This window comes from Numenius arquata, chromosome 11 (genome assembly GCF_964106895.1).
Source record: "Numenius arquata chromosome 11, bNumArq3.hap1.1, whole genome shotgun sequence".
In the NCBI taxonomy this organism is placed as follows: Eukaryota; Metazoa; Chordata; class Aves; order Charadriiformes; family Scolopacidae; genus Numenius; species Numenius arquata.
In genome coordinates, this window is record NC_133586.1 from 44,898,913 (window position 1) to 44,926,620 (window position 27,708).

Below are 27,708 nucleotides of genomic sequence, written 5' to 3' on the forward strand. Positions count from 1 at the left end.
TCCCAGTGCAAATGGCATCAAAATCACCATGCTCCTTTAGAATATTTCTACTCCAAGACAACAGCATTTATCAGGGGAAAAATTGCCTGAGAAGTGTTCAGCCCTCTCTCCTGGGGTCTGTCACAGGCTTCACACGTGATTATGCTCCCTCTGCGTTTCCAGGTGGGCTTGGAGAGCAAAGGGGTGATGGTTTCTTTCCAGGGCAGCAGCTGGGTAATTTGTTGGGGGGATTAAATGTGGGGGTGATCAGCTGGGGCAGGCAGAGGCTGAGACCGGTGCCAGCCACGTGGTGAGGCAGCACTCGGCTGGGAGTTACTGGTGGGTAGCGGTTAATTTTGAGTAGCGTTAAATTCTCCGTTAGCCTTTTTCTGGATGAGCTCATGCAAAGACCTACTCTCAAAGTTCCTAGAAGTTGAGGAGGAGGAGATGTCCCCACCTGCTGCAGCAGTGGCCTTTGGGGCAGTTGTAGACATGTTATTAGTTTTTGGTTTGAAGGTCCTGTCTTAATTATTTTACGTCATAACTTCTCTCTCCTCCCCGTTTTCCTGCACACCCGCCGTCCCCCTTCGTGGGGATTTCCCCTTCCCTGGCTGCAGCAAGTTTGTTGTGGGAGAGAGAGAGGAGAAGAGGAAAACTGGATGGCTGAGGGTTTGTGTGTCAGTTATACATCAGAGGCTTCCCTGCTTCTTCAGAAGCTTCTAATAATAATAATTATAATTAGGGCACTGGGAGAGAAATGTGCTGAGATCAGGGAGAAAAGCAGGAAAGCCAGGCCAGAATTAATTAGCCCCTTTTATCCAAGAATCTCAGAGCGTTTAGTCATTAATTAATGAATTCTGTGGTTAAATCAGCGCGATGTTGGGTTTGCGGCCGGTCCCAGGGCTCAGCACCCGTCCTCGCTCGGCCCTGGGTCCCGCCTGGGTTGATGCCGCCGCAGACGCCTTCCTCTTGTTGCAAAATGCAGGGAAATAGGGCTGAAGTGTTTTGGTTTAACATTGCTAGAAAAAAAAAAAAAATCAGCCTGAAACAAACAGCAGTGATTTTTATTTTATTTTTTGTTTTTTTTCCTCTAAATCCTGAGCTCTTCTGCGTCCCTCTTGGCCCGTACCCGCCCGGGCTCATGTGCTGACCCACGCCAGCTCCCCCTCACCTCCGAGCAGCCGGGACCCAGCGTGTGCCGGTGGTAGCCCAGCTCTGAAACCTGCTGCCCATCTCCCTGGCTCCCAAAGGGCTGTTCCTGGCTAATGAGAGTGCTGAGGACGTTATTCCTAACAGGCTGGGTTGCAGCCGTGCGTGCCGTTATCTGCAATTCCCCAGCCCGGTCCCCGTCTCGCTGTCAGAGTGACCCAGCCTTCTCCCTCACTTTGGTGTCAGCTAATTGATGTAATACGGAGAGTAATTTAGTTACTTAAAGTGATAAAATTAGATCTTGTGTGATGTGTCTGGAATCTCCAACTTCCTTTCCTTGTTAGAATGCTGTTGTATTTCCTTACCCCACAGTCTGTCATGCTCTCTGGGCGGAAGGAGCGTATCCTGCAGTGAGGTCCCAGGACCTGTCCCTGGCTGTGGATTTAGGCTTTTTAATGTGTTTTGGAAAGTCTGCCTCGGGGACACCCTGGCACCCCCCGGCTCCCGAGGAGGTGATAGAGGCGGGGGGGTTCACAGCCCGTGCCCGGCAGAGTCACAATCAGGCGAAGGGAGTTTGGAAAGCAGGGAAGGAGGCGGCTACAGCCTCCCTTCTGGCCGTGCTGTGGCACAGAGCCGAGCTCCGCTTCCCTGACTTGAGACCAGATAATTTTGCAGGCCCGTTTTAACTAACAGAGCCAACTTCCTACCGTGGTAAGTACTTTGATCCTGATTGGCACAGATGTATTTTTCATGTATTATTGCTTAATACTGGAACCTTTCTTTTTTTTTTCTTCCTCTGCTATCTGTAGATAGCCTAATCAAAATTATTTTTTTCCCCTCTACTTCATTAAATGCTAAAGGGCAATTCAATTTTCTCCATAGCTTTCCCTCTCTCTTTAGATTTTCTTAATGTACTGCTCTGGCTAGCCTGATACGTTTCTCTTGTAATGATTATGTCGAGGTCTTTTCAGCATAAAACTTAAGCTGATTTTGTAGCTACAAGTAAAAGGCCACGTCGGGCGCTGCCCACGCACCCGCTGGGGTCCTGGCTGCCTGCGCTGGGCTGAGGCCAGCGAGGGCAGGGTCTCGGGGGGGCTGGAAGCCAGACCGGCCGGATGGCTTGTGAGAGCGTGTTTAGTTGTCCATACAGACTTCCCTCCAATTAAAGGTGTCAGAACTGTATTTATCCAAAAGAAATCTGTTTGCCTTTGCCCCTTCTTTCTCCACAGAGTGTTGTTGAGGCTGCAGGACGGAGCTCGCTGGTTTGAGCTCTCCTGGCTGCTGCTGAGCCAGGGTCTGGTGTCCCTGGGTGTTTGGGGATCTGCGCCCGCATCCCCCGCAGAGATGCTCTGCATCCCCCACGTCTCCTGCTGGCTACCAGCCCCGCTCCCGGCGAGCCAGCCCAGCCCCGCTCACTGGCCACCGGTGCTGTTGGGAGGTCTCTGCCTGGGAAACCTCTCCAAGCCCCGCGGCTGTTCCCAGCACCTGCATCATGCCTGGGTTTTGCTGTTCAGCCTCACGAATAGATGAATTTCTGCCTCCCGGGTCGCCCGCAGTATGCCCGTCATTGGTGAATATTCATTGAGTGAAATTAGCATCCATCAGGTCTTAATTAACTTATAAAAGGCTGGTTTGGTGGTAATGAAGTATATACTCTAGACGTGCCCGCTGGCAGCTGGTGGGTCCCCCTGCCCAACTGGCCATCCCCAAGCAGGGTCCGCTCCCTCTGGCCAGGGCACGAGGGGCTGGACCCCTTCTTCTTCCCCATAGCCATGAAGTTACAGCTGTGAAGAGGTGTCTGCGACCTAAGTGTGTGCCGAACATCAGCTCAGGTTTGGAAAGTTTCCTTCGGTGCTTGTGGCAATGTCCCACACCGCTGCGGGGGTCTGATGTTTGGGGTCTGATGTCGGTGTCCGGGTTGTTTGGGCACTTCAGGTGCCTGTTGGAGTTCTGTTCCTTGGCTGAGCCAGCACAACCCTGATTTGGGTTTCTTGGCTGTCCCACTGCTATGGGATGTGGATGGGCTTTAGCTTTAGTCCCTATGAATTTGCTTAGCCACTCTTAGGGAGGCAGCGAAATCTGCCACGCTGAGAGCCCGGGTAGGATGTAGGAGGAGAATGCTGGGTGCGCTAATGGGCACCGACCTCACAGAGACCTTTTCCCTCTCCACTCATTTTTCACCTATTTTCAGCCTTCATTCGGTTCAGTGTGGGGAAGGGACGTGGCAAAGGCAGCCGGAGCACATCATCCCGGCGTGGGAGCGGGCAAGCATCCCCAGCTCATCCCTGCTGTCCTCTGGGATGAGCTGGGAGGGAGTCATGGGTCCAGAGGAGGGAGAACACTCCTGAAAGAGCTGGTGGGAGCAGCGGTGGCATCGAATGTATTTCCTCTGTCAGGATTCACTGTCATCCTTAAATCCACACAACCAACACAGGGAAAATGACTGAGTTTAGAGGTGAGAAGAGAAAAATGAATTCCAGGCGATTGCAGAGCAAAGACAGGGAAGGAGAGCGGGAGCTGCCCTGCCGCCGGCCGGGAGAGCCGGGAGGAGGACCCCTGCCCCAGCACCTCTCTGTTCCCACTGGGCTGGCCAGAAACACCCTCTCCATTTCCCTTCCACCTGCTTAATTTTTGCCTTTCAAGCGCTGGTGGTTATTTGCTGGAATAAATGGTTGTGTGTTTGGGAAGGGCAGAGGCTCTGGAGCAGCCCCTCGCGGGAACACGCAGGAAAAACCCTCACCCAGCTGAAATGGCAACTGCAAAGAGGAGCTGCTCACGGATGTGCTGTTCAGAAGCACGTGTGAGCAGGGTTTTACAAAGGCACGGTACATAATGCCTTTGTCAAAGCCAAGCAAATGATAAAAAATTTCAATTTAGCCATTATTGACTTTTTTTCAGACAAGATACAGAACAGGTCTTGAAGCACGACTATAAATTAAATTTAGCCACACAGCTCACAGACTGAAAGGCTCCTTCATTATTGACAAGGAAGAGGAAGGAAGGGATGAGGAGGGGCTTCCCGACTTTTGCTTTTCCACCAGTTTCTGTAAATTTTATGCGTTGTGTTCGTGGTTGTGAAAAAGATGGAGCAATGGGAGAGCAGGGCAGTGACTCTCAGCAGTGCAGCTTTTGGAGAATTTGCTGCCATGCGCTTGCAAAACCCCCTTCCTCCCCAGCATTAGCGGGGGTTAGGATGGAAAGGGAGGTTTAGGATTGGTATTAGGAAAAATGTTTACACTGAAAGGGTTATTAAGCCTTGGAAGGGGCTGCCCAGGGAAGTGGTTGAGGCACCATCCCTGGAGGTATTTAAAAGCCAGGTTGACATAGTGCTTAGAGACATGGGTTAGTGATGGTTTTTATCAGAGTTAGGTTGATGGCTGGACTAGATGATCTTAAAGGTCCCTTCCAACCCGGACAATTCTATGGTTCTATCTGCACCCACGGCCTGGGGGCTTGAAGTCAGCAGCAACATTTGCCTTTTTTTTCTTTTTTTTTTTTTTCTTTTTTCTTCTTTCTCTCTCCCCCTCCCCCCCCCCCCCTTTTTTTTTTTTCTTTTTGTTGGGGGCCCGTTTCTGGAGCAGTGGCACCAAATGGTCACTTAGACCTGGTGTGAGGAGGAGATTCCCCAGCCCCAGGCTACAGCTCTGCCCCCGCCATCCCCTCCCCGTTCCCTTCTCCTGCACCCACACCCCTGTCAGAGATGCCACAAGCTCCAGGGTGCGATGCCAGCCGGGGTCCCTTCTCCTGGGGGAGGGTGAGACTGGGGGCTCTGCTGCTGGTCCGAAGCCGCTAAGCTAAATTCTGCTTCTCTTGCTCTGGATAATGTTACCAATCTGCATGAGTTGGAAATGATAATTACATTTTAGTGGGAAGATGGATGCTTCTAAATGACATTTAAATCCATGATTATTGGTCAGGGAACAGTTGTTATCGATGCCAGCTCTTCCCCTTTGTCACGGATTATTGCCTTTGGGCAGGTCTCCAGCTGAAAAAGAAAAAAATCAAGCAATGTGCTGCGTGAGTCAGGAAATAAATTCAGTATTATTCAGGGGTTCCCATCACCGATGGGTTATGCAGATGAAGGAGCGTGTTTCCCAAAAGCCTCTCTTTTGTCATGACCTGTGAAGACCCACCCCTCCTGTGAGAACAGGTCCTATTCCCTCCTGTCCAGTCCTGCCTTTATTGAACACAAGTGCGGGGAAGGTCAGTGCTGGAACGAGCTGTTGGTCCCCCGGTGTTTGTGGAGTCGGTAGCTGGGCTGGGAAGGGGCAGCAGGCTTTGGGGTCCTGATGCCTTCTGGCAGCCGAAAATTCTTCATTTCTGTCTCTGTTTTGAAGTTGTAACCTTGGCCTTGGCTCCATAACCTCTGCTCACACCTATGAGTTTATTGGCTTCAAAGGAATCACACACACAGGTAAAACTTGGAGGAATGGATCAGGAATGACAAAATCTAAGCACTCTTTTTGGTTTTTTTCTCTGTTTCCTCGGGCAAAATTTCTGTGGATTTCATCAGGATTGTCTCTTAAAGGAGAAAAAGCCCCATGTGACCTGCTCAGGGCTCAGCCTTGGATTGGTGGGTGGAGGTAATAACAGTTCATTACAACCTGAAAGGCAATTAGTGCTCCTGGGATGGTGGTTGCTGCTGCTGGGTAGCACCCGACTGGGTCCTTCTGTGGCTGTTTCTCACGGAGGACCTCAGAAAACTCTCAGACCCGCGCTGGGTGCCTCAGGGGACCCACAGGGGACCTGAGCAACATGTGCAGGTGGAGTGGGTGAAGCAGCTCCAAAGTCAATGGGAATCAGCCTCCCTTGAGAGCGGGCGGAGGTTTTGCTGATGCTTTGTGGTGACATTCAGGAGAGCCCCCCCGGGGGTGGGCGAGCGGGCTGTTTGTGGGCGCGGGTTCGGAGCTGTCGGTAACCCCAGGGCACTCTCTGTTCCTCTTGCAGGCGAGCCCTCCCGGTGGTCCCCGTCGCACTGCGACTGCTGCTGCAAGAACGGCAAAGGCGACAAGGAGGGGGAGAGCGGCACGTCCTGCAATGAGCTCTCCACCTCCAGCTGCGACAGCCAGTCGGAGGCCAGCTCCCCCCAGGAGACCGTCATCTGCGGCCCCGTCACCCGCCAGCCCAACATACAGACTCTGGACCGACCGGCCAAGAAGGGGCCGGTGCAGCTCCTCCAACAGTCCGAGATCCGGAGGAAGAGCGACCTGCTCCGGACTCTCACCTCTGGCTCCCGGGAGTCCAACTCCAGCAAGAAAAAAGCGGTGAAGGAGAAGCTCTCCATCGAGGAGGAGCTAGAAAAGTGTATCCAGGATTTCCTCAAAATCAAAATCCCTGACAGGTTTCCGGAAAGGAAACACCCCTGGCAATCCGAACTGCTGCGGAAGTACCACCTATAGGTGCAGGGTGGGGAAAGCACACAACCTTATTACCATTAGGGCAAGATTCTAAGTGATACAAAAATAATTCCCAATAATAATTATTTGTTAGGTCACAAAAAAAAAAAAAAAAGCATCTCTATAGTACTGCCTAATTTGCCTATTTCACCTTAACATTTCTAGTCATAGGGTAACGATATTTTTCCGGTCGTGGAAGCACAATGACAAACGCTTTTATTTGTCAACTCTGAGTCTTACACAAGCTGAATACCTTAAGGGCACAACCCTACCGGCACCGGGGGAGGCTCCGGGGGGGACATGGCTGGTGGGCGGGTGGTGTCCGGGGCTGTGGACCGCATGCCTTTTGCCTCCTCCTCCTCCCCCTGCCTGCATTGGGAGGGATGTACACAGGTCACAGAAACAAGCTATGCCGTGACAGTTTACCTTAAGCATGTGTATATATATATATGTGCATATATATATATATGTGTGTATAGATCTCTCTGTGTATATATATATGTATATATATATCGATATATATTGCTTAAAGATTTTCTGGCTCTCTCCTTATAACTGCACTTTCTCAGAAAAGAGCATTTTTTAGCTGTCTGTGGATGTTCTGTTTCTTCTTCAGGTCTTTGAGGGTTGAACAGTAGAAAACCCATCTCGCTGTCCCTGCCCCGCTCCCTCCCTCTCTCTGCCCCCCCACCTTCTCTGAGACGCTGTAAATGCATTTCCGTGGAGACCAGGGACCAGTGTGTGGGTCTTTGTTGCCGTCAGCAAAATATCCCATTTGTTTTTTGATGATCTTCTTCCCCCGTGTCCTTCCCACGCCTCGTGTTGTTCCTCAAGGCTCTCCGGTGCCAGTGGGTCACAGGCGTGATGATCCCAGTTGGAAAGCTGCAGGAAATCTGCGGGGGCCGAGTGCGATGGTCGTGGTGGTGGAGTGGTCGTGCTGGTGATGATGGCAGGTTCTTGCAGGTTCATCAGGGGTCTGTGCCAGGGATGTGTGGCTCTGGCAGGAGAGCGGGCACCGGGTCCCCTCCGGCACAGAAGCAAACACCAATTATCCGCCTGACAAGGCACGTTGGTGCTCTCTGAGTGTCAGGGCATCCATTGCCAGGGGACAGGCGCCTGCTCTTGCCTTTCAAGAGAAAACGCAAACCCCAGGAGGTACCCAGACATCCATCTCCATGTCAGTCCTGTCTGCAGCTGGTGGTGGGACGTTGGCCAGCAAACGGTGCCATGCGTCCCATGTCATCCACCGCACACCAGCCGGGGAGCCGTGGGAAAGGCCAGTCCCGCACTGACCGGAGCAGGGGTCCCACAGCCCCCTGGGGAAGGGCAACGGGTCTGTGGGTGTGACAGGCTGTCGGTGCCAGGCCGTGCGTGAGCATGGACCGGAGAGTGGCCGGGAACCGGTGTTAGCAAGTGGTCAAAGGCGCAGGGCCAGGGAAACCGGGAGCAGGCCAGTGTCAGAGGGGGGGCTTGGCCCCAGGGGGAGTTCAGGCTGCCGGGGAGGGTGAGCCTGCAAAAGCAGAGGAGAAATTAATTGCTCCAGATGAATTACTTTGACCATAGCTGGGAACAAAACAGCTAGGGCATTTGAGATAAATTATTAATTTTCTAAAGGCACAAGAAGATGATTATATACATATATACATATATACACACATATACATTGATATATATAAATTATATGGGAAATGATAGTGCTGGTAACACAAAGCACCTTGCTCCTGGCTTCTTTAGCATCCTGCAGGTTCCAAGGCTTCTTTTCCCCTCTTAAATTTCAGAGGCTGCTGTGGGAGGTGATGTCGAGTGTGCACAGATTGTTTCTGTGGGTCTCCCTGCGGTTTGAGCAGGGTGGTGTCTGTCGGCTCGCAGGGCCCCGGTGTGCCCACACACCTGTCTGCATTTCCCAGGTCAGACCCTGTTTCTGTTTGGCCAGAAGAATCACGAGGAGCACACAGACAGAGGTCCGTACCCATTGCTCCGCTGCAGACGTTGTGCAGGTGTTTATTGGTGAGGATGCAAATTTTACCAGCAAAAAAAGGAAGCAATACCTGTCCAGAGGGATCCCACAGCACGAGCTGGCTGTAGGGAGGGGGGAAAACCCTCCCAGCAATACATCTCCCGGTCTTTGGAGAACAGGGCTTGGATGTGGCACTTGGCATCGTCTCTGCTGAGGTTTCACAGGCGAGGAGGGCACTATTTCTGACGGTGAACGTGCAGCATTGGCAACGCGGAGGGAGGGCTGTGAAACAGAGGGTTTGACCTGGGAAATGCTGGGCTCATTTCTCAGATCCCCAGGGAACTCAGCACTTCTTGGGAGCAGGCTCTAGACCCAATTCAGGTTTTAAGACATTCACTCACACTCCTGTTCAGGCGTGGTAGTTGTGCAGCCCTTCCCTTGCCTGCTCAAAAGGCACATTATCACATGGAAATCGATGTTTTGCACAAGATCCACAGATTTGGCTCCTTTTAGTTATTTAATGGTTAATCTATAACATGTTTCTTTTCCTACTCAACATTTCCTGCATCTTTCCCTCTGGCACCAAACAAACAAAACTGGGGAACAGACAGGGCTCTCCCTCGGGATTTCCAGCAGAGTACCCAGTTCGGGATGGTCACCCCTCTTCCGTGGCAGAAAACTGCAGCCGAAACCTTGTCCTTCCCACCGCTCCAGGTCATTCCCTGTCTATTTTTAATATCAAAAATATTTGGGCTATAAAATGTGTGCCAGAGTGGAAGAACAGGCGCTGTGTGTGTGTTGCCAGGCTGACGTTCAGGATTGCGCGATGATTAATAACTGTAGAAAAATTAGACCAAATGAAATGCGCCCGAATGGGCTTGATTTATGTGGCCTTCATGTCTTCAGTTTTAGATGAAATGGTTATTACTCTCCAGTGCTACAGAAATAAAGGTCTTAAACTCCAGTAATCACAGGCAGGCCAGACCTGCCAGGAAACACAACACCTACGGCTGTTTCAGTGGAGCAGGAGGAGGTGCCCGGCGTGTGAGTGCACACTCGTGTGTGCACACTCGTGTGTGTGTGTGTGTGTCTGTATGCACTTTCTGCTGCCTTCCTGCGGGGACTCGGCTCTGATTGAACTACGTGTTGCAGTTGTTTTACAGGGTGGTTTTGTGTAAAAGGGGGTTGGGGCTGTGCTTTGAGGGTTTTTGCTGTTCGGACTGGCTGGCTGTAGGTGGGGTCCCTGGCAATGGTGGGGAGCGGCCCAGCCCTCCCCAGTGAAGTGAGCTGAAATGGGGGATACTGAAATGGTGTGGGTTGGAAGGGAACTTAAAGCTCATCTAGTTCCAATGCCCCTACCCTGGGCAGGGACAACTCCCACCAGACCAGGTTGTTCAAAGCCCCGTCCAACCTGGCCTTGAACCCCTCCAGAGATGAGAAGGGAATCTTTGAGCATCGGTTACTGCTCCTCAAAGGTCCCCTTCTTGCCTCACCACCAATACCCCATGGCAAGAATCCCACCCCACCAAAGAGACACACTTCAGGCACCTTATTCTGCCACTGTAAGGTGGCCACAGGACCACCACCAGGCACAGGACCCTGCAGCTGGCTCTGCAGCTAGAGCTGGGGGCAGGCAGAGAATGGGGACACTGTGCGATGGTGTGGAGAAACCATCCAGGTAGAGATGGGCACTGGAGAAGTTAAAAATGCTGCTCCACAACGGCCCCGTAGTTCCCATGTGGGCAGCAGCAGGTCAGGAAAGAGCAACCAAACCCTCACCTGGTGGTGGTGTCCTCCCCGGGCAGGCACAGAGGTGGTGGTGGTTCTTAGCACAGGAGAGTGATGTATTAACTCTGGAAGATCTCTTCCCAAAACTGGTGTCATCCACATGTACATAGACATGTACACATACATACCAGTACGTATACATATATATAGCTAGATAGATGTACACACGCACCTTGGGGTGAAAGGCATGGATTAGTGCCTTTTTGGCGAGGTTGTTCTCCTCCGCCTGCAGGACACGGCCCCGCTCGCTGTTAGGAGAGGCAGGAGAAGCTCCTGCAATAGGTGGGTGTCAAAGTGGTACCTGGCTCCCCTGCTGAAACAGGGCAAGGAGGGAAAGAGGGAGATGGATGCAGCGCAGTGGGGGGAAATGAAATTGGAATAACAGAGTTGTCTAAAAGGTAGCTGGGTGTTGAGCTCTAGAAATATTCAGCTCAATTCTGCTTTGTTTCAGCCAGAGAAGCTGTGTCTGTCCCTAGGACATTTTTGGTCACTTAATCAGTTGCAAGGCAAAATGAAACTCATTTTAACAGAGTGCTTTATTCTTTCTGAGGTGTCTGGGGAGCAAACTGGGCTTTGAGCTATTTTCCACGCATAAAAAATACCAAATATAAGTTCCATTGAAACTAATTTGAAAACTTACATTGACTTCAGTGGGACCAGGACTCCACCAACACGCCTTTTCTCAAGAAAAATGGGCGCTTGTGTCTGTGAGGAGGAGACAAAGCCATTAAGTTGTTATAAAATTCACATCCACTTATGTTGCTCACAACGTTCATCACTACGTGGGGGGTGAACAGGTTTGGTCGTTTGGGGATGGCCTTGCACAGCCGGTCGTTAATTATCGCGGGCTGTTTAGTCGTCTTGAGTGAGCTTTGATGAGGATGCTGGGCTGAAGGAGGGTGAAGGCACCCACAGCCCTGCACCATGCCCGGTGGGATGGGTGTCCCCCATGGGGGTCCCACAGCTGTCCCCGTGACCATGTGGTGCTACAGCTCAGCTCCCATCACGGCCACCCACATCCCCGCTGGCCTGGGCACCCGCATCCGCCTTTCCCGGTCAGAAACACCAGTTTTTCCAAGAGTTTGTCACCTGCCCAGACGCCTGAGCAGGACTTGAAGCCTCAGGGAGGGGACAAAGGGAGAACACGGGGGTTTGCACAGACCCACGGGGACCAAATCCTTTTATTTTCTTCCCTGAATCCGCACGCGCTGTGTGGAGGCACCACAGCACTCTGGAGAACACGTTTGGGGTTTTTAATTCTACTTTTGTTGAGTCCGTGTATTAATTTTATTTGCGAAGCTGTGGGCTGAAGGAGAGAACAAGGTTGATTTTTATTGGCAACGACGGTGAGGTGCCCGAGCCCTCAGCCGTGTCTCGGGCTGCTCCCCCAGCCCCGCGGGGGCCGGAGGAAACCTCCCAGCGCCTCACCCTGCCCCGGAGCCCCTTCCACCCCCGCCAGCGCGCACGAGGACCCCGCCGCCAGAGAACTTTATGCATAAGGCCCCATGTATATCATGGTACAAAATAATTGTCCAGTCTTATGGATAGTTTATGCCCCAAGGGGGTTTTGTAGATTAATAGTAAAAGAACAAAAAAAAAAAAAAGCACTTTTAAATTATTTATATTATAAAAAGACATTCTTTATTTTTCTTGGCATCGATATCACTTAGCTAAAAAAAATAATCAGTTTATAAGTATATTACAGATTTTAAACTATAGCAATGATAAAGCAAAGGCGAAAAAAGCAGAATTCAGAATTAAACAGACAAAACTTACCACCGTGAGGCAGAAGGACGGCAGGGCCCAGCTGGATGAGCGGGAATTGTTGGACTCCAGCGGGGGGTGATGTCCCTTCGCTTGTCCCCAGCCGTGCCACCTTGGTCCCGGGGAGCGGGAACGGGGCTGGGGGGGGGACGACTGGCCCCTTCCTCACATCTACAGGAAGCGACTGGCGCCGGTGTTTGGGTTTGCAGAGCCGTCCCCGCCTTAGAGGAGCCGCGAGTGCAATACTTTCCCAGCCAACACAGGATTTAGAGGGGGTTTTTGGTGGTTTCGTGCTCTCTTCGGGGCCTTGCTCATGTGCCGTTTCCGGACCTCATTCAAGCACTTAACGACTTTGCCGAGGCTGAGTCAGTCTGTTGCACATTGATGTAGATTAAGTGGCACCCACTGAATTACCTCTCTACTTTCCAACGTGGTTCACTTGTACATAAGTGTAATGTCAAATTGTTTACAGGTAATTTCGTGCGTAATTGTGGAAAAAAAAAAAAGTTTTAACTACAAATTTAAAGGAATCGATTTTACTGGAAGGTGTTTAAAAAAAAAATGAATGTGCTTAATTCAGTATAGACATCATTGATTATGGTCTCACATGAATGCATGTATCCGTGTTGTCAGTCCCCACCAGTGAGGTTATTGGCAATATTCTGCAGTCTGTGAATAGCAAATATGCATAAACTACTGTGACTCTGACAAATATAACTCAGTAACTGTTTCTACTGTGGTATGTTAAAAAAAAAAGAAATAACAAACCATGTAGCTTTTAGCCTGCTGTATTTCCCTGGTACAATTAATACAATTAATATGAAAGAAAGAGAGACATCCTGGAAAAAAACCAAACAAGTCATAGCTGTGACCCGTGTGGAGTCATTGGCGCGGTGGCACCTGCCGGGGAGCTGGGGGCCAACTGCTAAAAAACAGCTATTTATAGAGGCTGGGAGGTGATAAACGGAGGTGTCACCATTGCCTTCTGCTCCAGCGTCACTGCTGGCAGAAGAGCTGACCTTTAGTTTAGGAGGATGACTGCGGAGAGCCGCTCCGTGCCCGTCGGCTCCCCGCGCGGGGTCGGGTGTTGTTCAACGCGCTGGTGGATGGTACAGCTATCCATGGTGTGGCGTCGGGCGGCTGAAAACTGCAGCTGATTTGTGTCTTGCCATTCCAATAAATCAGTGCGTATACACTGTAAGAGCACAGACAAGAATAAATAAGTTGGTATCGTTCGGCTGTCATATATATATATACAGACACAGAAATATATAGCTAGATACATACATGCTTTCTCGCCCGCTGTGATTTAGCATCAGTTCGTGTTCACCCCTCCCCTGCAGGCTGGGGATTATTCTCCCTCGAAGGCGGTGGGCTGGGGTTTTTTCCTCATTTATTTCTGGCTCGGGCTGAAAATAGCAGTTGAGTGGTCGCAGGGTGAGACTCTTCTGCCTCCCTGTCTTGAACAGAGATTCTCTGATGCCAGGGTTTGAGAGTACAGTCACCAGCAGCAATACTTCTGGACAAGCCATCACTGCATCAGGGGTTACCTGCTCGAGTGTTCCCAAGAATACTCTGAAATACTTCTATCCTCTGTCGTTTTAGAGATGCCTTGGCGAGGGAGGTCTTCGTCACAGCCCGTGGCTGAGTCAACAGAGGAGATAAGGCAGGGCATAGCAGGAGAAGGATGGAGGAAAAGGCAGGATATCTCCTCTGGATGCGGAGCTGTGGCCCTTCTCAGTGCTGGTCCTGTTCTGTCCATCCCGGGCAGGTCCCAGGGTCTGAACGGTGCCCACCTGCGAAAGCTTTAGGTTCCTCCAGCAGCTGCTGCCAAGAGAGAGGGAGAGAAGGGCTGGTGGGGCAGGAGGGAGCTGTTTGCCATCTTCCCCCCCCACCACCACCCTCAGCAGTGCTGTCCTTGGAACAACAGACCCATCAGTTGGGTTTATTGTCGGCTCTTCTTCCCCTCAGCATGGCTGTCGGGGGGGCAATAGGAGCTTGGTACCGTGGCCATCACTGCACTGGAGGGCCTGGCTCTCCCTGCTCTGCCAGCCACACACAACCCCCGCGGCACCACTTGGGTCGGGAGGCATCACTGTGGGTGGGCTGGGTCTGAGAGAGCCAGAAAACCAGACAATTCCTCACTTCTGGGGCCGAGTATCCCAGAATGATTTTTTTTTTTTTTATAATTATTTTTTTTAATCCGTGGTACTTGGCTGCTCTTCAGAGGCAGCCCTTTCCCATGGCCCCTTCCTGGGAGGAGGTGAAAAACCCTGTCTTTGCAGAGCTCCCCCCATATGGTGCTTCCCCAGAGCAGGGATTTGGATGTTCCAGAGTCTGCACAAGCAGATGGGAAGCAGAGCATTGCTGGAGGTTCTGGCTCCTGGATGGTGTGATGCTCGCCATGTGGTGGTCACAGCCTGCTGCTCCCACAACCAGCCAGTGCTGGAAGGACCACCAGACAGAGGATAATGCCATTCCCATCCCCAGCAGATGACTCTGCAGGAGACACCTCCCCTTCTGCATGGGGTGACAGCGGGCCAATGCCTGCAGAGCCAGCGGTGGTCCCTGAACTGCCGTCACAGCTCTCGGGGGAGCTTCTCCCACATCGATGACCCCTTGTCTGGAGCCAAGGAGGTGGGGAGACAGGCAGGGATGGAGTGAGGAGATGGTTCCGCTGCTGTTTCTAAACAGCCCCAGTGGTCTGTAACCCTGTTTTCCTGCCTGCTCTCTCCAGGGTGGCCCTGGGAACCTGGAGCTTGCCGCTGGCTCGTTGGGTGACCACCAGCATCGTCCCCACTGGGGCCGGTCTGGGCAGGGCCAGGCTGGGGCACTGCAGCCTGGAGGGCAACCACAAGGACCAGCGCGCACACGGTGCACTCCTCTCCATGCGAATCAAACAGGGGCGATGCTGCTGTCGCCAGTTTTTTATCAGAAATGAGCCGGGTGACTTCTCGGGGGGGGGGGGGCTTGTTTATGCTAATGGCTTAGATCTAAATTACTGTAGGTGTTTGGTGCCGGTGGCATGAACCAGTAACCGCAAATAGCTGGACTCCGGGTGGCTGTGGAGCTGTTGCCCTTGTGTGTGGACGAGATCTTTGTGACTAATGGCTTTTGACATTATTGACCAATTATTATTTTTTAAATGGCCGTTTGGAATAAAGAAAAAAATTGAACTTTTTCTTTCCTTTTTTTCTTAATGTGAAATGACAAATATCATTTTTGTCTAGCCCAAAATTAAAGAAATGTTTCTCTTCAAACAAAAAAGACATTAATAATGATTTATTACACCCATTTTTGCTCTTTTTTAGTTTGAATTAGGTCAGTTTTGAATGGAAAAATAAGAACTTCTGAGAACAAAAGTTGAAATCCTTCACTTTTAGAACAGCAATGTGTGCATTTTTGCACATTTCACCATGTCCCCCTTCCACACATATTATTTTTTCCCACCCAGGCCTGTTTCCCAGACTCACCGTGCGTTCCTGAATAATCTAATTGCCATGGCCCTGTCGATAACCTGTTCCCCATCCTGACCACCCGCTTTGGCCCCGCAGTAGCCACCCCAGCAGGCGGTGGGTGGGCTCAGTGTGAGCATAGCTGATGCTCACAAACCTGAACATCCAGTATTAAGAGACAACCCCACTCGTCCCAACACCTATTTGCCTCTGTAATACACTGTGGCTTTTTCAAAACAGCACAATTTGCTGGAAGTATTTTAAGTGGCTTTTCTTGCTGGCACATGCTGATTTAAGCTGTGCTGTGGGGTGCAGGTGGGGCGTGGGGGTGCATGAACCTGGCAGAGGTGGCTCTGGGGCAGCAGCGTGTCCCCTCTGAGACACCCAAGGGTGAGCGTTCTACTCTGTCCCAGGGAAAAGGTCCTTTGAGAGCTCCTGAGCTTTTGGGCGGTGCAGTTAGATCTCCCAGGCCATTTCCATTGCCTGGGCAGACAAATAAAGACAAAATGAAAGGAAGCAATCCAAAATCAAAGTTTGTTTCGTGAAAAGGATGTGCTTCCCTGTGGTGGCTCAAGAGACCACAAGCAGAGCAGCAGCGCTGTACCTGTGCCTGCACTTCTTTCAACTTTATTTAATTATGGTAATACTTCATTATGTCTTAGGCGATGCTGGGGGTAGTTCCTGAGAAGCTGGGCTCTCTGAACATGCTCGTTAGAGCCGTGTGGTGCCTGCGGGAGCTCGGGTACGAGGTGAGAGCAGCTGGTCCTCAGCACCAGCACACACTGTGCTGCTCAGCCCAGTACCAATTAACAGGGCTCCGGCCAGATCCCTAATAATAAATCTTAAGAAAAGCTAAACTGTTATGGAATATATTATTGTTCTCATTCCCTTTCACGTGGAGAGAAAAAAAAAAAAAAAAAAACAAAACCAACCTTGTTCTTCTTTCTTGACTGCTGAGGTGAAGACAAATTCCCGCAGTCAGGAGGAGAAGGAGATGTTGGAGGCGTTGGTCAGGACTCGGCCCAGGCTCTAGCTCCGTCTCCCGCCACCTTCCCCTGCCCAGGCTGGGATCACTCTCCCCCTCTCCTGGTCCATCCCATTGCAAAGGAGACCACACGGGAGGCACCCGAGGTCCCAGGGGTAGTGGTGCCGGGTCTTCTCCCCGGCAGCAGCTCAGCTCCGCAGCTTCCCACACATTTTCTAGGGCAGGAAGCTGAATTTTGCTATTCCTCGCACTTCTGAGTACTGTCTTGTCTTCTTTTCATGTCAGGGCAGGTGTGAAAGAGCAATGGATGTTCAGGTCAGAATAACCTGTACGATAATTACTGAGGATTTAATTACCTTCACTGCACAGCACTGTACGATGTGCATGGAAAATCAGAGAGATTTCCTTTGATACCAGGTGACATCAGAATATAACTTTAATCTGCCTTACAGCTATATAATTAAAGGAGCTTATATAGAGAAATACACATATATATATTCCTTGTTGCTGATAGAGTTACAGTCCTTCTGGCCCGTGCTCAGAGCGAGCAGCCCCGGGCCGGGTCTGGGCTTTCCCGGTGCCCGGAGGTGGGCTGCTCCAACCAGGTAAGTGCTGGTGGGAAGAACGGCCCAAACGCGTCACTCGGTCAAACCCTTCTCAGAGGAGAGGAGACCTCTCCCTAATTGTAACCCCAATGACAGGCTGCCCAGGCACTCAGAGTACAGAGAAGGTGTGGGAGGGGAAGGTACCAGTGTCACCCTTCCTGCTCCCTCATCCCAGCAGTTCCCACCAGACGTGATGGTCAGGCAGGGTGAGGGGTGACCCTGCAAGTCATCCATGGGCTTGAGAGAAATGGGGATAACATTACTGTGCCCCCAAACCAGAGCAAACAAGGAGCTCAGCATCTTGGTGGTACCCAGTGGAGAAAGAAGATCCCTCCCAGTGTCAGGCAGGACTTGGGTGGGATGGTGGCACTGGGGACCCTCCAGGCTGCAGCAACCACCTCTCCCCACTGTGCCGAGGGCAGGGCAGAGAGGAAACCTACTGCAGGGAACCGAGACGAGGAGATTTCTCCTGCGAGAGCAGAAAGCAGCAGACACTCGCTTCTTGCTGGACTTTTCACTCCCATCGCTGCTGGGGAGCGCCCAGGAGCTGGTGCTGCCCCGGCCCCCGCCCGGCAGCGACCACCCCTCGGGCTCCTCAGCTGGGGTCTGCAGGGGAGAACTCTGTAAATACAGCAGGTTAAAAACTGGCAAAGTAACAGCAGATCTGTATTTAATGCAGATGTTTCCCATGTTTTGTAGTATTGTTTTATTGATAAATAAAAATCAACCAAAGACAAAAAAAAGGCATTTGGCATCGTCTATTTGACCCGGACCAGGCCACTTGTGTGTGTGCTTGCCCACCAAGAGGGGACAGTCCCTGTCCCAGGAGGGGCTGCACAGCCCCCCCTTTCACCCTGAGTCCCACACCTCCCGGAAGGCTCTGGGGGTGACAACAGGGGAACCCATCCTTGGCTGTTGGCTACACCATGGTTAATCTTCATGGATTCTACATGGAACCAGTGCTGGGCGGGTGAGCACTGGTGAGCACATCATCAGACACTTTAAAATTTGGGGAGACCATCTTCTCAAAGCCATTTGTGGAGCACATACTATTAAGCAGCTGAATACTCACCTATTACCTAGCCAGCCACAAGCACGGGGGGTAAATAAGGCATCCTGCATCAAAGCCAGGAAGATGTCCATGATCATCCCTGTGTCTTCCCTGGTCCCTCTGCCACCCCCGGCACGGGGAGCTGCAGGGATGGAGGAGGCTCTTTGTCTGCTGAGGGCACTGAGATGGTCCCTTTTTATTCCTGGCAGCACATGGCATGTCTGCTGAGATCAGGCTATATCCCACTCCCAGATCAAAAATGCAATGCAGAAGTTGAATTTCAAGACAAACCAGAGTTTTTTTCACATAAGAAATAATAATAGAAAAGAATTTAAAAAAAATCAAAAGCGTAGATTAGAAATATAAAGCTGAACAAAAGTATTTCTAAATTTGAGGAGGCACAGGGGTTGGTTTCAAGGATGCTGACTACAAACCAAACCAGACTCCAGATCTCAAAGTGGTTCATACTCATGTTTAAAGCAGCCAGCGAAGCCGGGGGATGGGAGCACCTTCCCCTGGCACAGGGGGTCCCTCCCCCCCGGAGCTGACGTGCCGAGGGGCTGAAGTGCCGATGCTTGAGCTCTGCCTGTCTCCGGTCGATCATCTCAGCAGCTTTTGTACACTCTGCAAACATGTCCTTTTCAATATTAACACCAGAATACTTCTTGTAGAGAAGTGTGGTGGGATGAACTGATTCAGGGCTGAAAAATAAGAACAATACTAAAATATAAATCTTGTCTTTACCACTGGCATTGAAGTCTCCCTTCTTGGCCGCTCCACGTTGCCCTTTATGTTCATGCCAAAATATGCATATACATAAACCATTAAAGGTTAATGGAAAACCAGGAAAATTTGGTAGGTTTTAGGCTTGATGTAAGTGTGATGCTATGTACTTCATCCACTCATTCTTTGTTTAACCACAGCAATACGAAAGGGCAAAATTCCATCAGCTTAGCAGAATTTTAACAAAGAAAAAAAAATACCTGGAATTTGCAGTTTGGTCCCTCCAAATTGGGGGAAGCAGGACCTAAGAGTGTTTTTTATCAAGTCGGTTCCCAACCTGAGAGAGAACACTGTATATATTTAAAAACAGCCCTCCTGCTGCCGCCTGGTCTCCGAGAGCAATATTTGTATTGCTGAGAGGAGAATGACAAAGCGGCAGCTCAGATGTTCCTGGAGGTGGGTGTGAAACCGGAGGGGAAATTCATCTGCCGTGAGCGGGAGGCTGGAGCAGATGACCTCCGGAGGCATCTTCCAGCCTGGCCTCTCCTGTGTGGGGGAGAGCTTGGCAGAGGAAAGGCAAATTCATTTAGGGAGATGCGAGGTGGAGGATTACAAACCGGGGAGTGAACCAGGAGCAGAAATAGTGAGAAGTGGGCGATGAGAGCAGCCCTTCAGCTGGAGGAGCTGAGGCCGGGCTGTGGAAGAGCCGTGGAGGGCGGTGTAAGAGGAGAGGAGCTTCCCCGTGGCCCGAGAGGTGTCTCAGGGGCAAGACCTTTGTGAATGACACCAAAACTATTCATCTTGCTCCCGTGAATTGCTTGGCACCGATTGAACCCTGGAACCTGTGTATTATTTGGCCCACATTGTCAGACACCAAAGCCATGGTCCTCCAAAGGGAAGGACAGAACTCATTTAGCTGGGAACCAAGAGGTTATTTTATCAGCGAGCTGATTGATACCCAGCCTTTGTAAACTGCCCTCGAGGGGGCGGCTCCAGCAGACCCCTGCAGCAACACACCCAACGTGCGCTTTCTTCTCAGCAGGAAAAGACCCGTTCAGCGAAGAAACAATAATTCCCACACACAGCCTTGTTGGCAAATTATGTGTTTGGAGCCACCAGCGAGCCCAAAACAGCCCCTTATGCTGCCCAGCTGAGGGGCACCAGCCAAGCCTTCGAGGACATTGGGGCTGGAAGGCAAAGCCACGACTGAGTCAACATAAATGGGATTATTTTTAAGTGTTTTTTCATCTGAAGGAAAGCACTGACAGAGAGCATCTCATATCCTTTGACCCAGACAGTTAACGAGCACTGATGCCTGTATGAACCCTGGTATTTATTTCTTAAACCCCACCTGGGACAGACGAGGGATGATGCATCCCTCTGAAACAGAGTCATCACAGCGAACACCCTGCTGAGCACAACGGGCACCGGGTGAGGATATCACCGCCTTCTCTGGAGCTCCACAGCTTGACACAGGTCACATTTGTCCCCACCAAGCCCTCCAAGAGCTTGGGGCCCCTCCAGCTTCAGGTGGCACCCAGAGCCGGGGTCCCTTTTGTCCAAATGACTTCCCTAAAGCCACGTGGGGACTCTGTAGCGGAGGCAGCGATAGAGGCGCAGGTCACCTGCGACTCGCTGCACTCTTTTCACCACAAACCCCTTGGCCCTCTCCTATTGCCAGCGAGGGTGCAGACCACGGTAAGAGCCCCAGTAACTCCATCTCCTGAGCGTTACTCAGCTCAGGGCTTTCTCCAAACACGAGGTTTTCTTCTCCATCTGAAGCATAAAAATCAAATGACAACGTCTGCCCTGTAGACTCCCCGCAGCGGTGGAGCACGGGCAGCTGAACTGCCAAGCGGTTGGTGACATTACCATAAAATCCTGCTCCTACGCCCATTTAAACTAATGAGAAAAGCTCCACTGAGCTTAGCAGGACGAGGAGCCGGGCACTCGTCGCCGGCTGTGAGCGCGTCCTGCTCTGCCACGGGGCTGTCGGTGCAACCCTGAGTCCCGGAGCAGGACTGCGATGAGAGAAATATCACTAATGGCTGACAAATTATCCCAAAATGCCCAGGATTTTTAAAGCACAGCAAGCCAAACAAAACTTGGAGTGATTTAACTGCATGTAAATTAGCTGCCTCCCAAAGAAAAGCTTGAGAAAAATGGTTTCAGCAGAGACTCGTTAAAAATCACTAAAAGCATTAATACTATAAACATCCTCTCTGCGGCACAAATTTTGCATCTTTCCAGATGTATTTTTATTATTATGCCCATTTTATGGGAGGGGAAAGTGAGGTGCAGCTATTAGGATTATTTTGCCCCAGAGATCTCAGCAAACAGTAGCCAAGAGGTGTTAAAAACCATCTCATCTTATCGAATTCCCAGTCAGGTGTGCCTGCGCTGCACTGGGCTGCCAAATCTAAAACCCTTTATCAGATTTTATTTAGTCTTTACTGAAGCAAAACATTCCCCGATTTCGAGCCTTAGTGCTGGGAAGCCAATACCTGTGATTCCTGTGAACGTCCATTTACCCGTGAAATAGTGAAATAGAGCCGGGGGAGCAGAAAGGATGCGGGGAGAAACTCTGCTCAGGATTTAACCCCTTGAACCACCTGGGAAGTGCTTACAGAGCTCTTCCAGCTTTAGACGGTGCTGTCAAAAATTATTTAGCACACGTCGATGTAAACATATTTCAGCGTATGGGTTTGCTGAGCTGCTGAACGTAGCGCGAGGGGCCATTTCTGTGTGGGCTCTGCCACCCCAGCCCTGCTCTGTGATCCTGCAGCCCTGGAGGTGAGAGCACGGGGTACCGACAGCTTTGTGCTGATAAAACAGTGACCCAGCGAGGTCTGAGCTCTCCAGGGGAGAAGAACCATCATGGAGGGAGGTGTGGGCAGCTTCTCCAGCAGGGTGGGACCCGGGGCGGTGGGACCCTCTGTCCCCAGCTGGGCTCTGCCACCGCCCTCGTGCTGGTGGCAGGAGCGATGGAGAGGAGGAGCAGGGGCCAACCCAGCACCGCAGCCCTCTGCGCAGAACCGGAGTGATTTCAGTTCATCTGACTCTAACATCGTTATTAACTTTGCTCTCCCTGCCCTTATTACCTCTTTATGAGCTGATGCCAAGTGAAGATCAGCAACAGCAGCAGATGAGGGGTAGCAGACACAGGGCTCCGAGGGTGTAACGGGCTGTAGGCACCGACGGCAGCCCCCATGACCTTGGCTCTGCCCCCAAAGATAAACCCACGCTTCCCTTCTCTTTCACCCAGTCCCAGAGGGCAACCCCTCGTTAACCCACCCCCTGCTGAGGCACAGCCCCTCCCCAGAGCATCGGAAAGGTGCTCCTAGGCACAGAGCGAAAAATGTAATTTCTGCCTTCTCTGTGATCTTGTCTGTGTTACTTGAAGTTGTTATTAAGCTACTCTAATTATTTTTTTTTAAAATCCAATAAAGATGCCTAATATGTGTAATTTTATCATAATGTATTGGGAATAGTATGTAGTTCAGGGATATTACCAGTGCTAAAATAAATGGTGCTACTCATGTAGCTGTGAGCTTTTATTTTTACCATTAGCCTGAAAGAAGTGGTCTTGATCTATTTATAATTATTCATTAGGACTGTTACATCTGATCCTCTTTCCTTTGCTCTGAAATGGTCTCTCTCTTACTGTGAGCTCCGTGAACAACACAGAATTTTACTTACGCTGTGATCTTGGTGGTGAAATAGGTGTAAAAAGCGCTGGGACAGCCCGTGCTGTGTGGCTGGGATAACCACGCACCAGCTGAGAGAGAAACCTGAATTTCCCGGCTGCCACCGATCTCTCCCTGGCCTCCTGCGTTAATGAATTAATCCAATCTAAACCTGGGGGAGCTGCAGAGAGCGTGGCCTGAAATAGCATGGCTTTAGGCAAAACGATAACGAACACCGAGGAGGCAGGCAGGGCTGCAGCTTTGTAATAATCAGAATGCGAGCGCGATTGCCAGCGGTTAATGCAGTCGGGCTGCAAAATTACACAGCTCGACTGTGACGTACAGCCAGGGACGGGTGACAGTGAAGGTCAATGCCCACACAGGCAGTAAGAGGAGGATTAAAAATATGTCTCTACTCTAATAACCCCTCAATTAAGAGCAGCATTAGCCTGGATGTGTCCGCCCATCCCTTTAACCCCGAAGACGGGCCACGGGAGCTGTGCCCGGGTTCCCGGGAAGGGCAGGGGTGGGAGGTGGCTCCGGGCCTCCCAAGCTCCATGCTGCGGGATGAGCTGCTCCCAGTCCCTGCATGGAGCAGCCACTGGTTCCCAGTGCTCAGAGCCGGGATGTGGTCCCTCAATTTGCACCAGTTTCAGCGTGTGGGTGACTATCTCTGTGCCAACACCTTCTGACCACGGCAGCTTCGCCAAGATGTTCCTGCTCGGTCCGCGCTGGGATGCTCCGGCTGAGGTGGAGGAGGAGAGGAGCGGCTGGGGAGCAGCCCCCGATGCTGGGAAACCTCCAGCGCAGGAGAACTGGAAGGGAAATAAATTCACTCCCAGAACCAGGGACCCGTCTGCGTCTCCCGAGGGCTGGCAGCTCTTGGGGGAGAGTCATAGTATCCTTCTACCATTGCTTTGGGCAATTAAACCTCACACAGCGGGTCCCACAAACCCTGTGAGGTTATCCTTGAGTTCCCACTGGTGTCCAGAGCTGCAGGAAGGAAATAAAACAGAAAACAAAAGAAAACAAAAGAAAAAACCCAACCAAAAACCAACAGGGGAAAAAAAAAAAAAAAAAAATGCCCCCAAAAAACCCCCAAACCCAACAGCCCTCTTTTCTTTCATGGTAAAATTGTTTAAGGGAAGCCTGTCCCTGACCACAGCACAACAAGCTGTAGCTGCCTAAAATGCAGAAGTCCCAACGCCTCCAGCCATGCTTTTCCCTCTGCCCTGATGGCTCCACTTTCCCTCCAGCTTCGTACCCTGCTTGGGACTGTTCCTCTCACCTGAATTGCCCCTCACAGCTACTGCTACATTTTTCACTGCATTACAATTTCTCTTTAAGCTATCTGCAAATCTGATATATTGATCTAATTATCTCCAGAAATCATTCCACACTCTTCATGCTTTTGCAGCTTTTAGCCAACACAAAGGACTGAAGTTTTTCTCTCATGACTTTATATATTTTTAATCACTCACATCTTCATGTCATGTCTAATACCTTCATTTACGTCTGGGACGAGCTGCACTGAACATAAAATATTCTTCAACTCTTTACCTCTGCTGCTGCTTGGTGCTGCTTGTTATGCCCTCCGTTGCGTTGCAGTGTTAGTGCTTATCTCTAACTCACAAGCATGTTTATTTTTCCAGCACTATGGATGAGAAATAAATTCAGCTAACAATGCAGAGCTAAAGCTGGCAGTTTAATTGCAGCTGTACAGTCCGCCTCCCTCGCAAGCAAAATACAAGCAAGAACGTTTTCCTCTCCGCTTCCCTGGAGGAGCAGGTAGTTGTTACTGCGGTTGCGTGCCCCGGACCACAGGGACCTGATGCAGAGAGGAGCGACAGATCTTCATCTGCTTTAAACCTTTAGTGATGCATCCAGCTGCATCCGTAGCATCCTCACCTCTCCTCCTGATCTCCTTGGACTAAGCCACCAGCCAAACATCCTGGAGAAGCAGCACATTGCGTGTTCCTCCCAACACCTTTCCCAATAATCCTTTCCTGGCGCCAAGGTGGGCAGGCAGAAGCTGGACCAGCCCCGGGTACCACACCAGGGCCAACTGGCAAACTGCACTTCAGGTTTCTGACTTCAACATACACAAGGTGATACTTCAGCGTAACAAACCCCAAAAACCTACCAACCAACTTCTTGTCCATCAGGGTAGAGCCATCAGCCTTGAAGCCTCACCTCTCACCATGGTATCTCCACTTCCAGTGGCTCCCATATGTGTGCAGTTCATTGAGTACGAAGTGTTATATCAGGACCTGGACACTGAACCCAGCTTCAACAAACGAAACTGAATTTTCTCTTTTGGGTGGTCTCTTCACCAACTATTTTATCATTTTATAACATCCCTGATGGTGAAACACCAAGCTGTTATGGGCTCGTGGGGCAGCGAGTGACCCGCTTTGCACCCAGAGCCACGGCGAGTCTCCTGCTCCTCCAGCCAGAGCTGAACACAAGGGCATTGGAGGCGGGGAGCGGTCAAACCCCTTTGTAATTCCTTTCAACCACTAATCTATGCCCTGAAATAGGAAAATGGATATTCCCTTTAGATCTACCTGATAGGAATATAAATGTTACTCTGCTTTTTATAAATGCCCTCGTGTTGTGTTTGAGTTCTTTCTAAAAGGACAAAACAGGTGAGCTCTGTTTTCCAGCCACCATTTCTCCGGGCAGACTGAATTTTCATCTTGTGGTTGTATTTTAGCACTTATATATTATAACTAATCATCTCCTCCAGGTTAAACCTGCAAAGGCATCCCAAATCATGTATTTAAATGATAGCAAAAAAATTCCCCTAACTCCTTAAAGTTAATGATCTTCATTTTCATTTTCCACATATTTCTCTCCTTGTAATAGCCATGTGCTAAATCTTCATGAGATTTTTATAGTTTCACTGTAGGAATATTTGCATAATTATTAGTGCATAATCTACTTTAATGGTCCCACTGATTTTACTGTTATAGCTAAATGTATGTGGTGTCAAATTTAAGCATATAAAGTTCTGGACAATTCTTGGGCAAACATTGTGTCTGCTGGAAAAAAAGTGTGCCCGTCCCTGCGCCTTCTTCAAGAGGAGAACATGCAATGGTTTGGGTTGGAAGTGACCCTTAAAGCCCCCCCTAGTGCCACCCCCTGCCCTGGGCAGGGACACTTCCCACCAGACCAGGTTGCTCCAAGCCCCCTCCAACCTGGCCTTGAACCCCTCCAGGGATGGGGCAGCCACAGCTTCTCTGGGCAATCTGGGCCAGGGTCTCAAATCCCTGCATCAGCTGTTGCTTAGTGCTTGGCTTTGGGGATTTAGGGGCTGGAGCCAACAGGAAATGGTGGGCTCAGTGCTTTGGGTAGGTTTTGTGCCAGCTGAATCGGGCCTGGCCTCCTGCTCTCCCGTTTTGGAATCTTCCCCCATGGGATTGACGTGAATAATATAAAAAGGATGTCCTAAAATAAGAGTGGTGAGGCGTGGGGATGCTGTGATGACAGCAGCTATATAAGGAGGCAGCACAGAGTTTTTTGAGGGAAAGGATCAAGCTTCTGCTATTTTCCAACCAGTTCATACTCTCCCTGTAAAATGTCATTTTTAGAATTTTTTTAGACTATTCTGATAGATACTGATAAATGTTCTTCTCTTTAGGGCTTGTCAGGAAAAGAGGTGATTGATACTATCTTCAGAAGTAGACAAAAATGTTCAGTACAGTATCTGCCAGTGGGATGGATCACAAAAACAATGGTCTAAAGCTAAACTGTATGAAACGTTTTTTAAAAATATTTAAAATTCCTACAATAGCAATTTAGGTTCAAATCATACCTCTGCATGAAAGCCACAGTAAAGACTTTTTGACTTGTAAAATCTGGAAAATAAATAAGAAAAGGAAAGTATCTCAAAAAAATGTAGGCACCAGTGTGATGTGACTACAGTTTGGGTGCAAAATGCTTTTTCTGCACTGCTTTTGAAAATGTACTTATTCAATTAATATTATTTCCTAAAAATACTGACATGTTGTAATTGAGAGATTCCCCAGGCCTGAGCCCGGGGGCTGGAAATGCCTCTTCTCTCCCAGATCCGAGCTCAAGCCCGAAATTAAGCTCTTAATGCCTTATTAACAGCAGAGAGTTTTGAGTGTAAAATGATCGGTTCTTTAGATGATACGTTAAATTAACTTCCCTTATGTACTTTCAGATGGAAGTTAAATATTTCCACATAGCTCTAGACAGCAAAAGACAATCAAGAGGGATTAGCTGAAGGGTTTTTTCTCCATTAAATGAGAACTCCAGAGCCGAGTGGGGCCGGGGTTGCCCAGCCCGGAGCACTGCACTGCACCCGGTCTCACCGTCCTGGTCTTCCACGTAAAACTTTCACAGAAATCCAGGAGAATAACTTACCTGCTGGGCACTTTGGCTTGGTAGAAGCCATACTCATAATGAGCATCCTTCTCTTTGTTATACCACGTGTGCTACGCTGGGGATTTCAGCTTTCTGAGACACTATACAATTTTCCAAATTTGTTCTTGCATAACATCTGACAAATACCATTAATTGTTCTCCTTTCAGCTCTATGCAGGCAACAACAGCAGAAGTTTGTGATTTTTATTTTTTTTTTAAACAGAACCTGTCAGAATAACATGATTAAATGTTGCTGTCACATCCCCAAATTGTGCATACTGTAATCCTCAAGTTTTTTCAACAGTTTTGATGGTACCTTATTTCCATAATAGCAGATAAACAACCGTGTAGTACAAGGCTATAATTTCATTGATTGTTCCTGGCAACCTTGTGCACCGTGACAGCTCCTGCAGCTCGAGTGGTTTGTCACTGGGAGCTGAAGATGCAACTCCTCCGTCTGACACAGGCCCATATTTTACATACAATCCACTGACATTGCACAGCCCAAAGTAAACATATAAAGATCATACGGGAATCTGATGCTTCATTTTCCCTTATCTGAAGGGGTTCAATAAATCACAGAATCTTCTTGGTTGGAAGGGACATTTGAGATCATCGAGTCTAACCAACAAAAAAAAAAAAACAACAAAACCACAAAATAACACCAAACACCAAAACCAAACCAAAACAAACACCCACAACCACACCCCACACCCACCCACAAACAGACACAACTCAACGATCTCGGGTACTAGAGCATGCCCTGAAGTGCCATGTC

The 27,708-nt window shown here is 50.0% G+C and overlaps 1 protein-coding gene across 1 annotated transcript in view; it reads left to right on the plus strand.

Annotated features, from left to right (window-relative positions):
* The window catches only part of KCTD16 (potassium channel tetramerization domain containing 16), a 68,797-nt gene extending 62,270 nt beyond the window's left edge, over window positions 1-6,527 (plus strand). Inside the window, exon 2 of the mRNA XM_074156198.1 lies at window positions 6,076-6,527. Within this exon, the coding sequence (XP_074012299.1) occupies window positions 6,076-6,527 (452 nt within the window). The remainder of the gene's footprint in view (window positions 1-6,075) is intronic.
* Window positions 6,528-27,708: the final 21,181 nt, after the last annotated feature.